General features: G+C 47.9%; 1 protein-coding gene across 4 annotated transcripts in view; it reads right to left on the reverse strand.

Annotated features, from left to right (window-relative positions):
* TBX15 (T-box transcription factor 15) overlaps nt 1-19,794 on the reverse strand; it is a 179,279-nt gene extending 159,485 nt beyond the window's left edge. The window contains exon 1 of one of the 4 annotated variants that reach the window (XM_027607128.2): nt 19,108-19,794. In XM_027607128.2, the coding sequence (XP_027462929.1) occupies nt 19,108-19,312 (205 nt within the window). In that variant the 5' untranslated portion in view covers nt 19,313-19,794. Of the gene's footprint in view, nt 1-15,011; nt 15,237-18,126; nt 18,173-19,107 lie in introns of those variants that run through there. The other 3 variants (XM_027606773.2, XM_027607060.1, XM_027606842.2) reach the window with 3 other exon arrangements.
* Between the last annotated feature and the right edge of the window lie 351 nt (nt 19,795-20,145).

Here is a 20,145-nt window from a genome sequence, read left to right on the forward strand (position 1 = left end):
ACTCCAGAGTAAGGTATAGCAGCACCTAATTATAAATCCCACTGGTTAAAGTTAAGTAGAAATTTATTTACAGGGTTCACTCAGACATCAGAAGAATTGGTGTGATACTATTTTGCACTCATAGGGAAACAGGCTGTTTTGCTGACATTGCTACGTGAGGAAGGAAAAACCCAGAACCTCTAAGCATAGAAACTAGTTTGAGGGGCTGGTAGCTCTGGTTTGGGCTTCTGAAAAAGGGTGTTGGGGCCATACTTCCCATCTAAAGAGAATGTGTGATGTGGATGCTGGATTCAGGTTTGCAATGAACACAGCCCCTGAGTCAGGCACAGGGAGCTTCTCTGTTTGTCCAGAGTCCCTTCCAGACAAAGACACGGGGCCTCAAACTCTATCTTGAGTACCAGGAACTTCAGGGTTTGTTTGTTTGTTTGTTTGTTTTATGTATAAAGACAGAATTTCCCTCAGGCAGAAGAGCCCAGATATAATAACCACTGCATCACCTACCAGGGACTGTTAACAAGATCTGGGTTAAAGAGAAGCTTTGCAAGTCATGAGAGGCAACTGGCACAATGGTCAGAGCATCTCTTTCCCCAGGGTATCTGTACCAAGTTCTTTAGCATCCTGGACAAAGGTGCTCACTCCCTCTCGAAGGAGTGGCCTTCCCCCTCATCCTACAGTTCAACATCCTATCATCCTCTCCTCCACCCCATATCTTGGTGAAATAGAAAAGAAAGGCGCTCAATCTGTGTGATTATCACAAGGGCTACAAGGCAGTGACCTTCTGGAGTTACTATCTGTGGTTAATTGCTCCTGATCATCTAGACCATGAGAGACCTTAAGGTTTAGTTAGGAATCAGGATGCCAGGGGCGCCTGGGTGGCTCAGTCATTAAGCGTCTGTCTTCAGCTCAGGTCATGATCTCAGGGTCCTGGGATCGAGCCCCGCATCAGGCTCGCTGCTCCGCGGGAAGCCTGCTTCTCCCTCTCCCACTCCCCCTGCTTATGTTCCCTCTCTTGCCGTCTGTCAAATAAATAAATAAATAAATCTTAAAAAAATTAAAAGAATCAGGATGCCATTAAGGAGGGCACGTGTTGTGATGAGCACTGGGTGTTATATGCAACTAATGTATCATTGAACATTATATCAAAAACTAATGATGTACTATATGTTGGCTAATTGAATTTTTAAAAAAAGAATCAGGATGCCAATGCATGAATAATGAACTTCTATTTTATTTTATTTTATTTATTTATTTGACAGAAAGAGAGAGAGAGAGCACAAGTAGGGTGAGCAACACAGGGAGAGGGAGAAGCAGACTCCCCGCTGAGCAGGGAGCCTAATGCGGGACTCCATCCCAGGACCCCAGGATCATGACCCAAGGTGAAGGCAGACGCCCAACAGACTGAGCCACTCAGGCGCCCCATGAATAATGAACTTTTAAACCTCTTATGACAATGTATACTCCACAGGATGCACTACAGCATCTGAAGAGCCCTGTTGTCCTTCAGAGGTGTGCCAATAGGGTCCTTCGCGACCTACAACTAGATCTTGGTGCGTTGTCATGGGCTCCATTCCCAAGTTTGAGTTTCTGAAACATATTCTCTTTCTAAAGAGGATCTAGAATAAGCACTATGTTGGAATGCTGAACTCCCGGAAGACACCAAGACATTGAACAATTCCCAGAGTCTGTTGGCAATTAACATTTAGGGGCCCACAGGCTCATCTTGAAGAAGTATCCTCATGATTCAGAATCAAAGATATTCAACCAGAGAAAGACAGACTCAGAATGATCCTACTTGCTTACATACAAAGTGCAGAGAAACTCTCTTTACCCACAACTTGGAGCTTTAGGTCTGTTGACTTCCACTGAGGTTTGCCTCCACTTTGCTGTATTCAGAATGTAATAATGGCTTGGAAGCCAAGAGCCCTGGGAAACCCATAATGACACCAGGTTGGACCCAGTGATCAGCCGCCACTGTGGGCACAACAGCTGAGAGCCCAAACAAAGACAAGTCTGGAGAGTCTTTTCCTCTAAAGCAGGTTCCAGCTGAGGCATAAAGGTGGAAGGGAAATAGCAAACTGAGGCTGTTTTTCCCCTTGATGATCTGAGTCAGACCCGGGACAGCACTAAGGATCTTCTATGTAATTGACAGGTCCCCAAAAGTACTTGGCACTTTGTACATCTCAGTCCCTGACTATTCTTTATGAGCATGCTGGTTCCGAAATGCATTCTCACAGATCTCCCTTACATCCCTTAGGCCCCTACCCTGCTCAAAACTTACCTTATGGTTCAGAGGATTTTCTCCTTTCTCCTCCTGACAATTTGCCTTTTCCCACATCCTGGGGCCGAGCCCTGAGCTGGGGCCTCCTGTCAGTTCACTCACATCTTCCTACTGCTCATGGGAAGGAACCACCAGAAGAATTTCTGTCATTCTGCTTCAGTTCAATGTAACTCTATGCTGCTTTGTTGGGCAACCTCATGCAATCTGTCTTTCATTTGGAGATATTTTTGCACTTCAGTTTAGCACTGGGGATTTTCAGATTGCCTTTTATTCTATTTCTTTTTCTCCCATGCTGGGCAGAAAACAGAGGCTGCCATGGACATAAGGCCTGAAAAAAACAGGGTAGGATGGGGCAGAGGTACTCCCACAAACTAATCGTGCTTCTAAATGCTAATGCCTCACCAGGAGAGAGCTTCCAAAATAGGCTCCATGCAGAAAGCATTCAGCAATCAGCTACAAAAATGCCTTGTTAATAGTACAATGAGATAGCCTCTCCTTCTTACTAAAATCCAGTGGCCTTATCTCCATTAGAGATAGAGAGACTCCAGAATATAGAGACATCAATTGACACGTCCAAGATCACACCTACAGGCAACTGGCAGACACCTCATGCTGGGCGTCTAGGACCATCGTGAAGCCAAATCAGCTGCAAAGTGGCTATAACGGTTACAAAATCCATCACTTAAGTTTGACAACTACCAATTCCATTTTACAAATGTTCAGAGAGAGCTAACAGGGATTCAGAGATGAGTACGACACCGTGGTCCCCAGGGTTTTCCACTCTAGTCCATTTATAAAACAAATATGCTCTCCAAAAAGTTATCATTCAAGGCAAGATATGTTAAGTGTAATAAAAAAGTACAAAGCATTAAGTTTTATAGGCTTCTACTTTACCCCTTCTTCAGTGACCAGTTTTAAAATGTAGAAAAGCACAATCGAAAACCACTATGTGAGTGTGTGCGTGTGTATGTGTGTGTGTGTGTGCGTGTGCACATATATGCAAAGACAGCCACAGAACAAAGAGAGATGGTTAGGCACCGTCTCGGCTATAGGTATTAGTTGCTCAAGAATCGAAAAGTACATACCAATCTACAAGGACAATAAAAAGATAACAGGCATATATCCTGCCAAGGAAAGAAAGACTAAATTCAAATTACTGGCCTGTTGGTGAGCCTGCAGCCTTCCATTCTATGAAGCCAAAACAGGACAGAAGCCTTGCTCAGAAATGGTCTAATCAGATTACTTGGTGAAGACTTCCTCTCAAGAGGAGCCTGCTGACGATGGCAGCCAACAAGGGACCCCTATATGTTTACCTTCTTGGCTACTCCTATGAGATCCAAATATCATCTGAGACTCCTTTGTGACTATAAAATGACAGAAGGGCACTGGCGCCATTTTGAGAGGAAACCATAAAGAGACCCCTGAAAGAGGAGTTCTCTAGAGCAGACTCCAAGTGGAAATAAAGCTAGTGACATCCCAGAACTTTCTTCCATTAGCACAATACCCCAATCGTATGTGAGCTCTGCATGTTTGAATCTGTGCATCATGCCAATTCACATTTGTATCAAATTGCCCTTTTTCATCTGGGAATATTTCCGTCATACTAAGTGCTTAAGATGGGTCTTGAAAGCAGGATAAGCTCTCTTCAGAAGGAATTTTAGGAGAGGAGAAGGAAGACAGTGTTCCAAACAGAAGGAGGAGCAGGAGAAACTCATGGAGGATGATGAAAAAGCCTATGTACAAAGGAAATGAAAGCAGGATCTCAAAAAAGATAGGTGCACTCCTATGTTCGCTGTAGCATTATTCACAATAGCTAAGATATGAAAACAAGTGTCCATTCAATGGGTGAATAAAGAAGATGTTAGACAGACAGACAGATAGAGTGGAGTATTACTCAGAGAAAGAAGGAAATCCTCCCATTTGCCACAGTATGAATGGACGTTGAGCGCATTAGGCTGAGTGAAATAAGTCAGACAAAGACAAATCCTGTATGATCTCACTTCTATGTGGACTCTAAAAAAGCTGCATTCATAGAAACAGAGTAGAATGGTGGTTACCAGGGCCTGGGAGGGGGTAGAGGGAGGGAGAATCAGGGAGATACCAGTCAAAGAAAACAAAACTTGCAGTGAGAAGATAAATACTAAAGATCTAATGCAAAGCACTGTGATTGACAACATAGTTGACAACACTGTATTATATACTTGAAAGTTGCTAAGAGACTACATCTTAAATTTCTGCACCACAAAGAGTGGTAATCATATTGCAATGTATATGTATATGTATATGTATATACAATGTATATATCAATTATGTGTCCCCTGAAAATATTAGTCAGCCTATATGTAGGGTTGTTCTATGAATGGGGCAGCAGTGGAAATCAGCTAAGAAGAGTAGTTTGGGATGATCCTGTGTCTGACGCTCACCAAAAGTTTCTCATAAGAACACTGAAGAGCTTCTACATTTTCTCAATTTACTAAAAGGATAAGTACGATCAAGGGAGACAGATGCTAATACTGGGTACTTTCTATGCGCCTGGCACTGTGCCAAGTGCCTGGCATTTGCTGTCTCACTGATTTCCCACAGCAGCCCTGCAGCAGGCAAAGGTACCCTCAGCATCCATGTACTCAATTGAGACAGAGTGAAGTCACTTGCCCAAAGCCACACGGCCAGAACCATGCGCCCTGACTGACCCACACCCCAAGCTCTCGGCTGTGTTCTGCTGCCTCCTTGGCCTCCATCTATTGTCTTAGTCTCCCACGCCAGCCAGTTCCTTCTGCTTCTGGGATATGAAGGACCATCTGCTTTCCAAAACATTTTATAATTGATCTGCAATAGAGGTCGTCCAATGCAATACAGGATTGGTACTAAGCTGACAAGATGATGCCCCCCCCAAAAAAATCCCTCAAAATTTATGAAAGATGCTGGACAAAAACCTCTCAAAAGTTTACCTATACACATGCCCCCAAATTGCCCTTGCAATAAAGCCAGATCTGTCATTCTAAACACTCACCAGCAATGAGCCACACAGCTGTGGAGGCCTAAGAGCTTGGGCAGGAAAACAGACAGGCAAAGAAAAAGAAAAATGTAGGCAAGCCCCAAGGAAAAAATGTTAACAGCCGGAACCAATTCACCCACGCAGGCTGGGGGAACCGTTCCTCCCAGCTCTCCATAACACCCCTCGGCACCACTGCCAACCCTCCCCTACACACACACACACACTCACTCTCACACACACACGCGCACACACTCTCTCACCAGGGCTTCGTTCACTATTTGCTCATTCCTACATCTGTCAAATTGTCCTGTGTCTGTAGGGAGCGCCTCCTGCAGTACCTACCACCCAGTCAGAATATCACAGAGATGCCTTAAATCTCTGTGATGTCACAGTCTAATCTGGGTAATGCACAGTTGCACCAGATGGGATTTAACGTTCCCAGGATTAATACTGGCCATGCAACCGGGGCTCTGGATGCCGGAGGGAAAATGAAATGGCCAAGGCCTGGCTGGTTTCAGATCTTGCAGTACCTACCTTTCTAATTGAACAGATCTCTTGAGTGAGATCCAGCAAACCATCCAAGATTGCAGCATTCATCCCCTCCTCTGCCACACTCTATATTTCAAGAGTCTGGCTCCACATTGGTTCCTTGGGAAAGGAAATGGGCCCAGAGATTCACATGCTTCTGTTGATGCAAGAGCATACTGAATCCCATCAATCGTTGCCTGCACGGAGTGGGGTGGGCTGTCGGAAAAAGCAAAGCTTTAAAACAGAGATGGACTTTACGTCTTTCTCTTTTTAGTTTCTAAAAGCCACTTTTCTAACACTGGGCACCACAAACAGGAATTTGATAGACCTTACAGTTACACGGCCAAGAAACACATTAACGTACAGTCCACACACTGAAATCAGGGGGTGTAGTTTTTCTCCAAATCCCTGTTAGAGACATCAGACTTCCTAAGAGAGGAAGGTTACTTGGAGTGGGAGGAAAAGTGGTGGAAAGACAGCGAACAGGTGGACCAGAAATCCTGAAGCCCATTACTAAGCTCCCTGAAACTCACCGCTGGGGGCACATCCACGTAGAACATGCTAGAAGAGCGAAGGAGCACAGGGTGGAAGTGTGTCTAGGGATGAGAGATCTCTGCAAATAACTGATCCCATACCAAACGAGGCTGCTCTAAATAGAGCTGTTACAAAATAAATGAATCAGAGCAGTCACTCAGAGGTTAAAGTTAAAGCCACGACTCTGAGAGCAGTGTACTTGCTGTGGGTCCTCAGGCGGTTACCTAATCCTCGGGCATTAAAAAGAAGCCACTGTGGAAATCAGAATCTTTTCCTTTGTAAATTCAATCCATGGCAAAGGGATTTCAGCTGTGATTGCTGAGTTTGAAAAAATCAACAGTACTTAGAAATGCACAAATTGCTCCTCACTGCAACTGATACGTTTCTAAGCTGTTCCATTTTGAATCAATTACCAATAAGATTCCATCCATCTCCTTGTGAATGGAGAAGGGAATGGGTAAAACAGGGCAGTTAAAGTTTCCCCTGAATTTCACTGCATGAGGGGATTTAGGTTGAGGAGGTTTTAGATCAAATTCAATATGTATCCCCCACACTTCAGACACTGAGATTTCTGTGCATGAAAGTCAAAGAAAAGCAAGTCAGGTTGGCACGACTGCACATGCCCTATTCCAAAGACCGTGGCTCAGAAACTCCGCCCTGTATCACTGTCACACAGAGACTTCCTCCAGCCTGTAGGGAGAAGGCACCTTAAGACAGAGACCGCGAAACTATAAATGAGCTCTCTCTCATTTATGATTTAATAATTTCTGTTTGGGGGAACAGCACAGGCAGCAAGGATAGATTTCCATCTACAAAAGTTCAAAGTTCTCTCTAGAGCACTAACAAGCCATCTACGGGGGAGGCAATATCATGTAGTGGTTAAGGACACTGGCAAGTTTTAATTTAATCTCTTTGCGCCTCAATTTTTTCATCCATAAAATGGGGAAACAATTACCTCCCTTCCAGGACTATTGGGTGAATGCAATGAGACAATGTGAATGAAACCATGAGCAGAGTGCCTGGTACAGAGTGTGCCCTCAATCCAGAAGAGTTCTTAGTGGTCAGCACCGTGGGTGCTCTGAGAGAAGAGGATGTTTGTAAGATTGGGGAAGTAAAGAAACAGCTGTCTTGGAGATAAAATGTGGTGCACAGATCTGTTTGGAAGACCGAACCTTGAATTCCAAGAAGGGCAGCTCCCTCCTCCGGATGGTCAGGCAGGGCCTGAGTACTGCTGCTGAAGGGTGCTGGGCTCCATGAAGGAGGCCTTGGGAGGGATCGTCTCTGTTCCTCTTCCCCTGGGAATGCACTTTCCCCCTCTGCTACCAGGAATCAATATAAACAAAGTTTGGGGTGTAACTAGTCTTGAAAAAAAACAAAATAGTAAATGATCAAATCCAGGCTTCTGTTTGCTGGAAGGAAGAAAACTGCAAAATTGTGCAGCCAGATGTAAGTTCTAACACAACGACTGGGGCTTCTGCTGCTTTCCTTAAAAAAAGACTTCCCAGTCTCCTCTTCCTGACAGTCAACTTAGTTATCGATTTTCCTTAAACTTAGTCCCTTTACTCTTTTTTTTTTTTTTAACTCAACTAAGCAACACCTACAAATCCTTTATTGCGGCTTCAATAAATGGATGCAACTGGTTCATTTTGCCCAACCTTGGGGACCATCAAAACACAGGCTTTACAAACAAAGGCCTTATGAAAATGAATCTTCCTTATTGCCCATAGGATAAAACCTGACCATGTGGGGATTTCTGGGCTCCAGGCTGAAATATCAGAAACTAACCAGAGAAACATGCTTGTGTTCTTCCACTTTCCCACATCCAGAAAGGCCCCTCTGTCCTCTGGCAGAGCCTAGTTCCTGGGGAGCTGGTAAAGCTGAGGCTCCCTGCCCCACCCTCCACCTACCCTCTCTTCACACTGAATGCCAGACAGCTGGTCCTCACCCTTGAAGCCCTCTCTCCCTCCCTCAGATGCTTACTCAGTGGCGGGCTTTCTGCCTCAGCAGAACCCTGAATAGCAACAGCCCGCCAAGTCCTGTTTGACTTCCTTAGCCAGCCATTCGTACTCAGATTCTCTACTCTGTTTCTAACCATAGGCTATATTCCAAGTACCAACTGATCACCCTCCAAGTCCCAAACATCCCATTTAAAGCAAAAGATGGGGGGGGGGTTGCCCAGCAGTTGGTGCCTGCCAGATTTATAATTTGCAACAATTTCTTATCAAGCTAGTCACCGAAGTGAATACTCACTATCAATTCAATTGACAGGAATCACAGACACTGCTAAATCCTTTGTTCCCCTATGGGCACTAATTCAATCCTCACAACGACCTTTTGATGAATATGTTTATTATTGCAATCTCCTAGGTGCAGAAACTGGGGTTGGGAGAGATTAAGGAACTTGCCCAAGTCATACAACTAGGAAGTGTTGGAACCAGGGCTCAGAAACAAGCAGTCCAAGCTCAAAACCTGAGCTTTTAACCACTATATTGTATCACTCATTCATTCATTGCACCAAATACAAATGATAAGATAATAGTAAGAGTATTACTATCTCATACCAGTGCTTTGGAATGTGTGTTTGTGTATACTATGTATATTTTATATGCACACACATACACATACATCTATACATTCCATATATATAGTGGTGTATTATTTGTAATATACATGATTATCATATACTGTAATTTGGAATACATATATTATATATTATATAATAATATAACTCTACTATATATTTTAATATGTATTACATACAAGTATATATTATATTATGTTACTGTAATATATAATACACAACTTAGCACAGTGGCGGGTACATAGTGTTCAACAAATGTTGCTATTCATTATCATTATATATTAAGTGTTACTCTGTGCCAGCCACTTGCGCTAGGCTCTGGAGATACAAAAGCAGTGAATACAAGGTCCCTGCCCTATACCAGTTTATAGGGTGGTAGTGAAAGAGGATGACAGTAAGTCCAAAAACTCCTTGATGACACAAGTGTACACAGGGGCTGGCGCTGTAGAGAACGGGGGCATCAAATACAAGTGGGGAGTTGTCACTGGCCCAGCTGTATAAGTCTATAAGGAGAGATAGAAACATGAGAACCCTTCCTAGGTGTGTGCTGGGCCCAGTTTTTTGTCTGACCCTGCCCTCAAGTTCAGCAGCTATGAATAGAGGTCTTGAATGCTAAGCTGTCTTCTGATCTATCTTGTTGACAAGCGTTTTGCCTGTTACTAAGTCATCCTTTTAGCATTCTCACATCTCTGCCAGATCAAGACCTCGGCTTAGCAGACTAGACATGGAAAACAGTTACTGGTGCTTTCCATCAGGCTCAGAGAATAATGAGGGGCAACTGATTTTCTTGGGGGGAAGGGAGGTCCCATCAATTCAATTTACTAATGATGAAGTTGTTTTTCTCAGGCTTCACTTTCCAACGCATAGTTTTTCAGATATTTCTGAGAATGGCACAGAAAATGTCCAAAGCGTAGATAACTTGTATTTCCTTTAAATTCACTAATGCCATAGAATTCTCCCAGCGGGAGGGTCCTGGGCAGTCACACAAGCAACAATAGGTTACATCAAACAGAAAGGACTAGATCCAGAACTTCTGAACATGTGATATTAATCTAAAAACTTTTCAAGAGCTTTATGGAAGCTCTTAATTCTAGCAGTAAAAAAATCTTTTTTTGTTTTTTGGGTTTTTTTTACCTTGAATTGCTATTACTGTTACTCTCTACAATTGCAGTTAAAACTCCCCTTGTTCCAACAAAGGGATGAGTCAAGTGATGGCCAAGGTACCTTAGGAGAAAATGTTAATATTTTTTTTTTAAAGTTAACAAGATCACAGAATCCTATAGCTAAAGAGTCCTCAGGTGTCATTTGAATCTCTCTCCCTCATTTCACAAACCAGGAACTGAGGCTACGAAACAACTTTAAAACATTTTTTTTCAACGTTTATATGTCTGCCTTTAGAACAAATATCCCTGGTTCCAAAATTAATGATAAATCTAGCGCTAGACTCTAAATCTAGTTTAAGCTAGTCAAGCCCACTTCCTTGAGCCCTCTATAATACATGGATATAATCTAGAATGTGAGGGCCTGTGTTGAAAGCTTTGTAGTATAATGAAGACTCATAGATGTCCACATAAGCAATTAAGTTTCCTGAAATGTTTTTACAATTCAGTATTCTTCTGCAAGCTTGCTCATAGGATTAATTTTCTCATAAACCCTCTTTTTGCCTAAATAGTGCATAGGTATATAACCCCTCGCCCAGCTTTGCTGCCAATAAATAAATAAATCAAAGTATAAGGCTACTATATGGAGGAAGCTTTCTCAAACCCAGGGAAAGTACTGCTGTGCTCACAATCACTTACTGGCACCAATACCTGCCCCTCCCTACGGTGAAAATCAATTATATATTTTTCAGGAGCAAGAACACAAGCCCGGCACCACCCAAGTTCCCTAAGCCCTAGGTTACCAATTCTGGGCCCTGAGGCTTGGTGTGATTGATACTTTGGAGCCTCCAGGGAAGAGTCCCCTCCGAGCTAATGTGGAGTTTAGCAGGGAAGCCGTTCCCGCCTGTTACAGAATGTAGTAGTCAATGACTAGTAGTCAATTCTATGGGTGGTTTCTTTTTTTTCTTTTTTTTAGAGGAATTACTTCACTGCTTTTAATCTCCAAAAATAGCGTGAAGGCCAATTGCTTGCTGTCCCTTTGCCTCGGTTGAGCAATGCCGGGTTTCTAAGAAGGCAGGGGCATCTCTACCATCATGAACCCTCTGAGGCACCCGGGAATCCTCTGCTTCTCGAAGAACCCACAGGACGACTTTCCTTTTTAACAGACTGGCTAGGATATTTACTGACCCTAGAATTATCCATTTGGAAATGGTTAGGGATTAAAAGTTCTTAGGGCGAAGGATTCTTGGGTTCTAATTGCTAATGTTTGAAGTCAGTTTGATTCCTTAGATATTTGTTCAGCCTGATGAAAGCAAAAGCTCAAACTCCCCTCAGGGCGCGAGGTGTAAGATCCTTGGGTTCCGTTTGGGGGGTTTTTTGGGGGGGGGCTTGTTTTTGTTTGGGTTTGGGGTTTTGTTGTTGTTGTTTTGGGTTTTTTGTTTGTTTGGATTTTTTTCCTTGATTTTTTGCAGGGAGAAGGGGGGTCTTTTATCAAGGCCTTCCTGATTACCCGACTGCCCGCATTTCTCCAGGCTGTAACGGGAGCTGAGAAGGGCACCGACCATCCTTCGGGATTGCTCACTCCCTGGTTTCCAGCGGCGGCGCGGAGCCGCCGGCGGGGACCGAGCCCCGAGCGCCAGAGCAGGAGCCCGGGCCGTGGCGCCCCGCGACCCGGCCCGGGCGCTCCTGACCCGGCCGCCGCTCGGGCCCCAAGGCGCCGCCGAGTTCCGGGCGAGGGGCCGGAGGAGGGCAGACGCGGTTGCGGCCCCAGTTCTCTTAACTTGGGAAGGTCACTCGAGCCGTCCTATTTCACGGGAAGAGGTGCAATCCCAAGCGCTTCCCCGGTGAAACTACATCTGATTTTTTTTTTTTTTTTTTTTTTTTTGAGAGAGGAAAAATATGGGCGTTTCACCGTGCGTATAGGAAGTGGGGGGAGGGGAACAGGATGTGGGGGGAGGGGGAAAAGGGGAGGGAGCGTAAGGGGGGTTTACGGCTTTCCGAGCCCCCGTCTGGGGTTTCGGCGAGACTTTCGGGGCCGTGGGAGAGCAGAGAAGGCAACGGGTGTTGGGAGTAAGAATTTCGGTTCACCCCGCTGAGATCTAGGCGCTAAAACTCCAAGGCTCCCGGCTAGGTACATAATAATGACCCCTAATGATCCCTTTCAAGGGAACTCTACTGTTATCTGTAATATTCCGGTTTTTAAAATAAGTTTGTATTAGGATATTACGTGTGCAATCCAGACTTGGGGGGGGTTGCTGTTAATCTTCTAAAGTGTGTGGCAATTTGGAAACAGCTCATTTAGCCTCTGCAACTATCCTGAAGAAAATACAAGAAGACAAATAGGGAGAAAAGTTTTGCACGTATTTCTATGTTGTTAAATTATTATCTCCAAATCACAGTTTCTCTCGTTATTTCTATTAACAGATGTCCCTTAGTGATGCCGTTAACTCTCTGCATGGAAGAACATGAAATTCTTCTTCAATACAAGCCAGCATTCTGCCCATCCGAAATGAAGATGGCATTATTCACAAAATCAAATGCCAAATTTAGTTAGAAAAAAATTCCACTCTTCCTGCTCTTTTAAATTGCATCTGTACAGTCTCCTTTTCTGGTGTTTTCTCTTAGGCTTTGGTCAAAATCTTCAATTAATTTGACACTTAACTGAGAATGCCAATACCTAGAAGTTTCAAATTGGGATTCTCTTGAATTGTCAAGTGATACCTAGAGATGACAAAATTCCTGCCCCCCCCAGCAAATTGTAGGTGTTCCCCATGTGTTAACTGGCTCTACAAATAAGGGGGGGGCAGTTTATTTTCTCTAATATTTTTCTGATATTTCCTGAGATATTATCTATGTCTCATTCAGAGCGGTAGAGTTCACACATAAATTTGTGTAAACACAGTTGTTTATATACTCTTTAATACATTTTACACACTTACGTCTAAAGGGCATAGCTGAACACTGGCTGGTAAAAAGAGTACAGAATCGAGTACCAAATGCAAGGCCTATTTTCACTTCTGGTATCAAAAGCTCATCATCAGTTTGTAGTCAGCAGAATGTCCTGCTTCAAAGTGGCACTGCATAAATGTTGATTTGTCCTCACCAGAGGCTTAATTCCCCACCTCTTCCCATTTCACCTCCTGCCCTCCCTACTGAGTCTCATTTTCCATCCTGACACTTGGAACAAGGGCCTCACTTAAATTAAGTAATGATTATCCTCGCCCAAAGATGTATGAACGGACCCTAATTTACAAATTGGCTAATTGCTGTTCCCAGTGCAGACCCCTGTATCTCGGTCATACACATATAAAATTCAGGGCTCACTGGAAACCAGAAAAGGCAAGGCAAAAATAAACCACATGGAGGAGAGAAAGAAGGGGAAAAGAGTCCACATTCTACCAGTTCCCTACTTTTCCCTGTGGAAAAACATCCCAAAAGGTCAAAACTAGAAAACCACTTAAATATTCTGTCCTACTGCACTACTTTGTCTTTGTCTTTTGGGAGTAAGAAAGCAATAACCAGCTACACCTCCCCCATAATAATCATTAGATGGATTTCTGCATTTCCAGAAAGGAAAGTGAAATGCCAATCTGCTCTCTGCTCTTTATCCCTGTGGGATCTGCTCACTTCAGTCTTGTTTTTGTTTTCAACTCTACAGTCACCTAGAGAAGGAACTGACAGATTTAAGAAGTAATCATTTTACTCCTGGGTGTGAGAAATAAACTTCTAACCCAGTCCATAATCGGGACCTCAAAAACGTCCGCTCATCTTATTAATATATTTTTGGCAATGTAGAGAACCGTTGTGACAGACCCGGAATATTTCACTCTTTAATACTAGCAGTGCCCTGGAGAAGCTTGGATGAACAAAATGTTTCGGGTCTTCTGAGCCAAAACGTATTTGTCCCTCTCCCCTTGTGGCCCAACATGAAGGATTAATGGTGAGGGACTTGCTTCCATTAAACTCATGTCCGCACACACAAAGGAAATTATACAAATAAATGGGGGAACGCAAACCACCAATACCCAGTCACCTTAGGTTTGGCTCCCAGGTTAGGCATTTCACACCATTCTTCAGTCGCTCCTCGCGTGCTGGGTGTATTAATCAGATTTTAAACTAATTTTCTTTAATATTTAAAAGATGCTCATGATACCATTTGAAGTAATGGGGGAGCAGGAAACCGGCAGCGAGTATATGTCAATATAGTTTCAGTACGAGCTCCACTGTTAAAAATTTAATTCCCCCTTCCCCCTGCATGAACGTCACCCCGCAAACTTTTCTTTCTGGGAGTTTAACTTATAAAATCAGGAACCCTAAAGTGGCTAGCTCTGAACCCAAATAAAGTGTTCAATAAGAAATGGTGTTGGGTGGGGCGTGGAAGACGCGAATTCAGAAGCGCTGCGCGCCTAGGCTGTGAGATGATCTGTCCAGGAAAGGCTTCTCCCGGCGCAGCGGACCAGTCTCCGAGGGGCAGAGGCGGGCGGCGGAGCCGGGCGAGGGGCCTTGCACCGCCCAGCCGCGAAGGGAGAGACCGCTACCCCGCAAGCTCGCCTGTTACCCAGCGTCTTCTCCACGCCTCACAAGGACCTGTGAAGGGCGCGGGGGACGGTGGATGACGGTGCAAAACACAGCACACTCCGCCTCCCTTCCATCACATTCCAAATGCTGGGCATTAGGGTTTTCCCAATTCCCTGTCCTCCCCACTGCCTTCCAGCAGTTCGCTCCATCTACGGGATGGGGGGGTTAGAATTGTTTCCTTCTTCCTGGGGGCTTCTATTGTGCCACCGCGCCAGGGCCAGCGTAAAACAGAACATCTTCATAGCCCTGCCCACCTCCCAGGAGCCACTGCCACCACCCGCAGGGCGTCCGATGTAGCCACCCTCCGACCTGAGGGACAAAAGGGCTTTTGGCAGCCGAGCACAACCATCCTCGCCAGCCTATGACGAATTCAGATCTAGCCTACCCCCTCACTCCCCTTCACACAAGGTCACTCACCAAAGACGCGGCCACCGCGGAAGGCCGTTTTGACTTGGCAGGCGTTGCGCATGTCCAGCAGGCACCACACTTGGCTCATCCTCGGGGTCCCGGCCTGGCACCTTCGAAGCCTGCGCTGGCGGAGGGGCGCACGTACCACTGAGGAACCGGTATTCCTCGCCCGGGACTCTACCTCAGGCATATACACTTTGGCTTCTCGCCCAGCGCACCCCACACCCTTGCCGGGCAGTCCAAGCTCCGGCCAGCGCCCTGGCTGGTTCTTGCCCCGCGCAAGCAGTCTCCCCACTGGCCTCAAACTCACCGCTTTTTCTCCATTACTTAAACGTCAGTGAACAGTCATTTCCTCCGTTTTGACCCTGTGTTTCCCTATTGGGGATTGGGGGTAGGTGGAGGGGTGATGTCAGGATTAAAATATTGGGAGTCTTACTCTGAGCACACAAGCCATAAACTGGCAGATTAATTCGCGTGTACAGTCGATCTCGGTAATTCGGGATAAGAAAGTGCCCTGGGGGCACTGCACAGGCTTTGCCGGTCTCATTTCACTACGGATTGTGCACCGGCCGCGCAAGCCTGACATATGTGCACGTGTGCGCGGAGTACAGATCTGCCCGCATGTTCGTGAGTGTGCCTGCTTTGTGTGCCCACCCGCGTACGCCGCCACCTTCTTAGGCCTCTGGAGCGCCGCGGCTGCAAGCCTCAGGGCCGCAGGCCCTGGAGGGGGAAATCCTTTCGCAGAAGGTTTGAATTATTTCGCTCCGCGGGAGACCGGACCTCGGCCGCACTCGGCTGTGGATTTGGGCGGGAAAGGCCCAACTCCAAACTGGAGCTGGGGAAGCCGGGTGGAGCCGGGGCTGGGGTCCGAGCGCAGATGGCGCCGCCGCGTGCCTGAAATATACTTCCAAGGCCGCAGCCGGAGCAGCTGTTCCGGGCGATCCTGGCTCAAAAGTGTTCCTGTTGCTGCTTGGTGAGAGGCGGGGGCAAGCAGGCCCAAGAGTCAGGCTCCTCGGAGACCCTCCCGAACCCGCTGCGGCTGCGTCCTGGCGGCTTCTCCAAAAGACGCGGAGTTCTGGCAATAATGAGGGCACCTCACAGGCCCTTCTCCAAGGCCCTTTGGGCCTCGGGGTTTTTCGGGACCAGTAGCCTCGGTGGAAAATTTTGAAATACATACTGTGTGTCCTCTGATGTGTGAGTTCCTACAGCGCGCAGACTGGGATGGTCCCCCGCTGCTGCAGGTTGACGCCCAGGCTGCGGGCGCTCGGCGCCAACTAAAGCCGGCTCTGTCCGGACGTGGAAAGAAAAACGGACTGTGAAAAAGCAAAAGGCCACGTCTTTGAATAAAAGTTAAACATTAAAATCTAACCCTTGGGTTGTCTCAGAATCCTGGGATTTTAAGGCACGGACAGGGAGGGCTGGAAACCGAGGTACCAGTCAGAGGGAGGGAATGGTGAAAATTATAAACACAGTTGCTTTGCGCGGGTGTCCTGTGTCTGTATGCGTGTTTGTTTAATCCTTCCCCAAGCTCCGTGGCAATTTTGTTTCTGTTGTCGTTTCCCCCCCCACCCCCCATTCCTGACTTCTTATCATCGGCCTAGCGCAGGCGAGCCACACGGCGGGTCCAGCCTGCTCTCTGTCCTAATCCGGGAAGAGAGTTTAAACAATTTGAGGCCAACGACGGCAGAGACATGGCCCCGGGCACAATGGAGTTCCCCGTGCCCCTCCCCGACCTCCACCACCATACACACCTTTAAAGATGTGTGTTCATTAGGGCGCCGAATTAGAGGAGAAAGAAAGGCCTACAGGGAACCCCAATCCCTGGACTCGCCTTCCGCAGAGCCGGCAGCTCCGCCTCCTCCACTCTAGGGACTGCGGAGGCTCCACGCCACCAAGCAGTTTTTCTGAAAGCTCTTTTCTCTTTCTATGTCCGGTTCGTAAGAAAGCTTTGGCCACTGCGGGGGCTCCAACTTGGAGATCCCTTCCGTGCACGACGCAGCCAGGCCGGACTGGCAGCCTGGCGCCGCAGAAGGCCCGCGAGTACTCTCGGCTTTCAGCTTCTTCCTCCTCCCGGCCTCAACCCCACAAACATATTTCGTTTTCTCCAATCCAAACACCCATCTTTTTCTTAAAAAAAAAAAGATGAAATGGGAAGGGGTCGACTGAACTCTGTGTGACATAAAGTCCTATGTTAGGTTCTCACCCCCTACCCCCATACTGTGGGAGCAAGAGAACAGCATTTTGGACAACAGGTCCTCACGTTTATGTCTCTGGAATGGTCTCTCCTTGCCCCAACCATTTCTCTCCTCACTATGGCTGATGTAAACGCCGGAAAGAGAAAACTGCAAGCTGAGTCTCTGATCATGACCCCACGTATTGGTCCTTTTGAACAAGCGACCCTAGACCAGCTCCGGCGGACCTGGACCCCTCCCTAGAGAAAAGTACCCGCGGACAGGGTGTCTGACACGCGCAGTTAAGCAACTTCTGTCTTTTCCACTGTCGGGAAAGCAAAATAACCTCCCAAACCATGAGTTGTCATGAGGCCTGAAAGAACTCCCACTAAACCGTGTGAAGGCACAAGTGAGATTATCACAACATATAAATGCGGTGAGGAAACAGGGTCTGGCCAGAGATGGGAAACACACATTAGCCACGCGTTCCTTTCTGGATTGCCCACACAGGGGTCCGCGTGGACAGGCACCCGCATCCAAATACAGGGAAAGATTTGAGCGGACGAAATAAATCTCCTTTTAATTTTCTTTTCATCGACTAATAAAAATAATTCCCCAGCACTAAACTCAAATACCGTAACGGGCCACAAGAACACGGAGAATTCATAAAACTCTGTCTCTGCAAGTCACCCGCTAATCGCGTTATTATTAGCCTCAGGAGCATGGAAATTGAACTGTCACTGCCGAAAGAGAAAATGTAAGCGACAGCTGTCCCTCCCTGGGTCGGCCAGTTCTCCAGCCCCCAAGCCCCTGGGCCCCAAGCTCAGTCCCCAAGCTCTTTCGGCCTGTGGCCGCCCCCATCCCTTTGCGGGCTGCCGCCCCCACCCTGGCTTTCCGCTCCTGGCGCGCTGACCCAGGTTTACTCCCTAACCCTAGCTGGTCAGCAGGATCACCTCCAGAATGGCAGCAGAAGTCCTGGCTGGAAAGCTTCTGAAACCGCTAAACCAAGCTGCGACCGTGCGTGTGTGTGTGTGTGTGTGTGTGTGTGTGTGTGTGTGTGTGTCCGCGCGCGCGGGCGCGCGCGCAAGATTCTTCCGACAACAGCTGTTCCCCCGGGCTGTTTTGCACAGTTGAAATCTTGGCACTTAATATAAAACGTTAAGTTGTCCCCCCCCTTCAACTACCCTCCCAGGTTTCTGCTAAAATACAGACACCAACATCCGCTCTGTGTTTTACGTGTTGTGTGCATATAATGTGCTTAGATCTGAGACACAAATTAATCGCTCCGCTCCTCCCCAGTACACAGAGATGTGGGCCCTGAAGAGTGACCCAGGGCGCAGGGTAAGGGGTCTAACATAGATCCTTTTTCCATAAACGCCAACGAAGTAGAAATATAATTATGCTCCGTCCTCCCCGGAGTAGGGGAAACACAAGAACTTGAGTCCCAGAAAAGTTGGTGGGGGAAGGGCGAGGACCGAGGTCGAAGGCTAAATGGGACAAACTGGGCATTTCCCGGGACTGGGTGTCGAGCCCGAGAACTCCGCGCCAGTCCTCTGGAGCTCTCAGAAGCGAATCCCAGCCCCTCTCCACTCCTGCGGTCGCCTTCGATCTGCGCCCCTCCTTGACCCCATGGGCCTGCGGCCGCTCAGCTGTGAACACCAGAATAGTGCGCTCCGCTCCCAGAAGAGAAAGGGATGCGAGCGAGGCCTCCTTGCCTGAGGTTGGCGACGAAAATGCAAGGCTCAGTTCCCCTCAAGTTGTTTGCCGCGAATTTGGGGAAGGCTCAAGACGTTTGCGCCAAGAAAAGGAAACCCGCGTTGGAGCAAGGCAGGGCGTCAGCTAGCAGGGCCTCCTTCCACACCACTCCGCCCGCGGGCTGGCCGCCCGGCGTCCCCTCTCCGCCCGCCTCCCTCGGTCTGGTCCTGCGCACTCACCCGGGTGAGGTTCCAGGCCCTGTGCGGCCGCGTCCTCCGTGTCTCCGAGTGGGCCCGCGGGGCTCAGCGCCTCCATGGACAGGTCCAACCCCTTCTCCTCCCAGTCTCGCAGTTTCCGCTTTTTATTTGAGCCGATCAAGGCTTCAACGGAGAAGGCATGTGCTCGCGAGCTCAGGGCGACTGCAGATCTTCTCCTTTCACTCATCTTAGCCGCCCGCACCCCGGCCTCCGCTCGCCCCCGCTACTGAGGGAGCAGCCCGCGCCCTCACGCTCGGAGCGCCCTCCGGGCCGGGCCCGGGAGAGGCGGCGGCGCGGCGGCCGAGACAGAGGCGGCGGCGCTGCGGGTCCTTTGCACCCTCCCCCTGCGTCCTCCCCCTCCCTCAGCAGCCGGCTCCGACCGGCGCCCCTAGCTGCCCCAGCGGCTAGGAACGAGCGCCCGGAGCGCCGCCCGCTCGCCGCATGAGCGCCCAAGTCCTGCTTCCCACCCACCGGGGCAGGCGCTCACAGGCTGTGCAGACTGGACTTCATCTTTTTTTTATTCTCTCTCTCTCCTCCCTCTCCCTTTTTCTCCTCCCTCTCCCTCTTCCTCTCTTGGTCTTCCCGTCCTTCCTCTGGTCCAAACTTCTGGGAAACTTTTTTTCTAAATTCCTCCCTTCCCGAGAAGCTGGGGGCAGGCGGTGCGCTCCTGTCCGTGGGGTGAGGGAGAGGGAGGGGGAGGAAGAGAAAGACAGAGGGGAAAAAAAGCCAGCCCCCGGCCAATGGCGAGGAGGGAACAGGAGAAACCCTGAGAGCGCGGGCCAATGAGAGGAGGGGAGAGACTGAGGCTCGGGCCAAGGCTCCGCACGGGTAGTCCGGGGGATGCTCCTGGGCCGACTTTAACCCGTGGCTTCCCGGTTCCCCACGGGTTCTTCATGGGGGAGGGAGGAGGGCCGAAAGTCGAGGTCTGATCTTCGCCGTTCCAAACTCCTGCCGGTCCCAAATCCGTACCTTTCCCTTCCAAATCTGCTAAGTCTCATAGACGCTGCAAGCCCAGAGTCA

The sequence above is a fragment of the Zalophus californianus genome, chromosome 4, assembly GCF_009762305.2.
Source record: "Zalophus californianus isolate mZalCal1 chromosome 4, mZalCal1.pri.v2, whole genome shotgun sequence".
Taxonomy (NCBI): Eukaryota; Metazoa; Chordata; class Mammalia; order Carnivora; family Otariidae; genus Zalophus; species Zalophus californianus.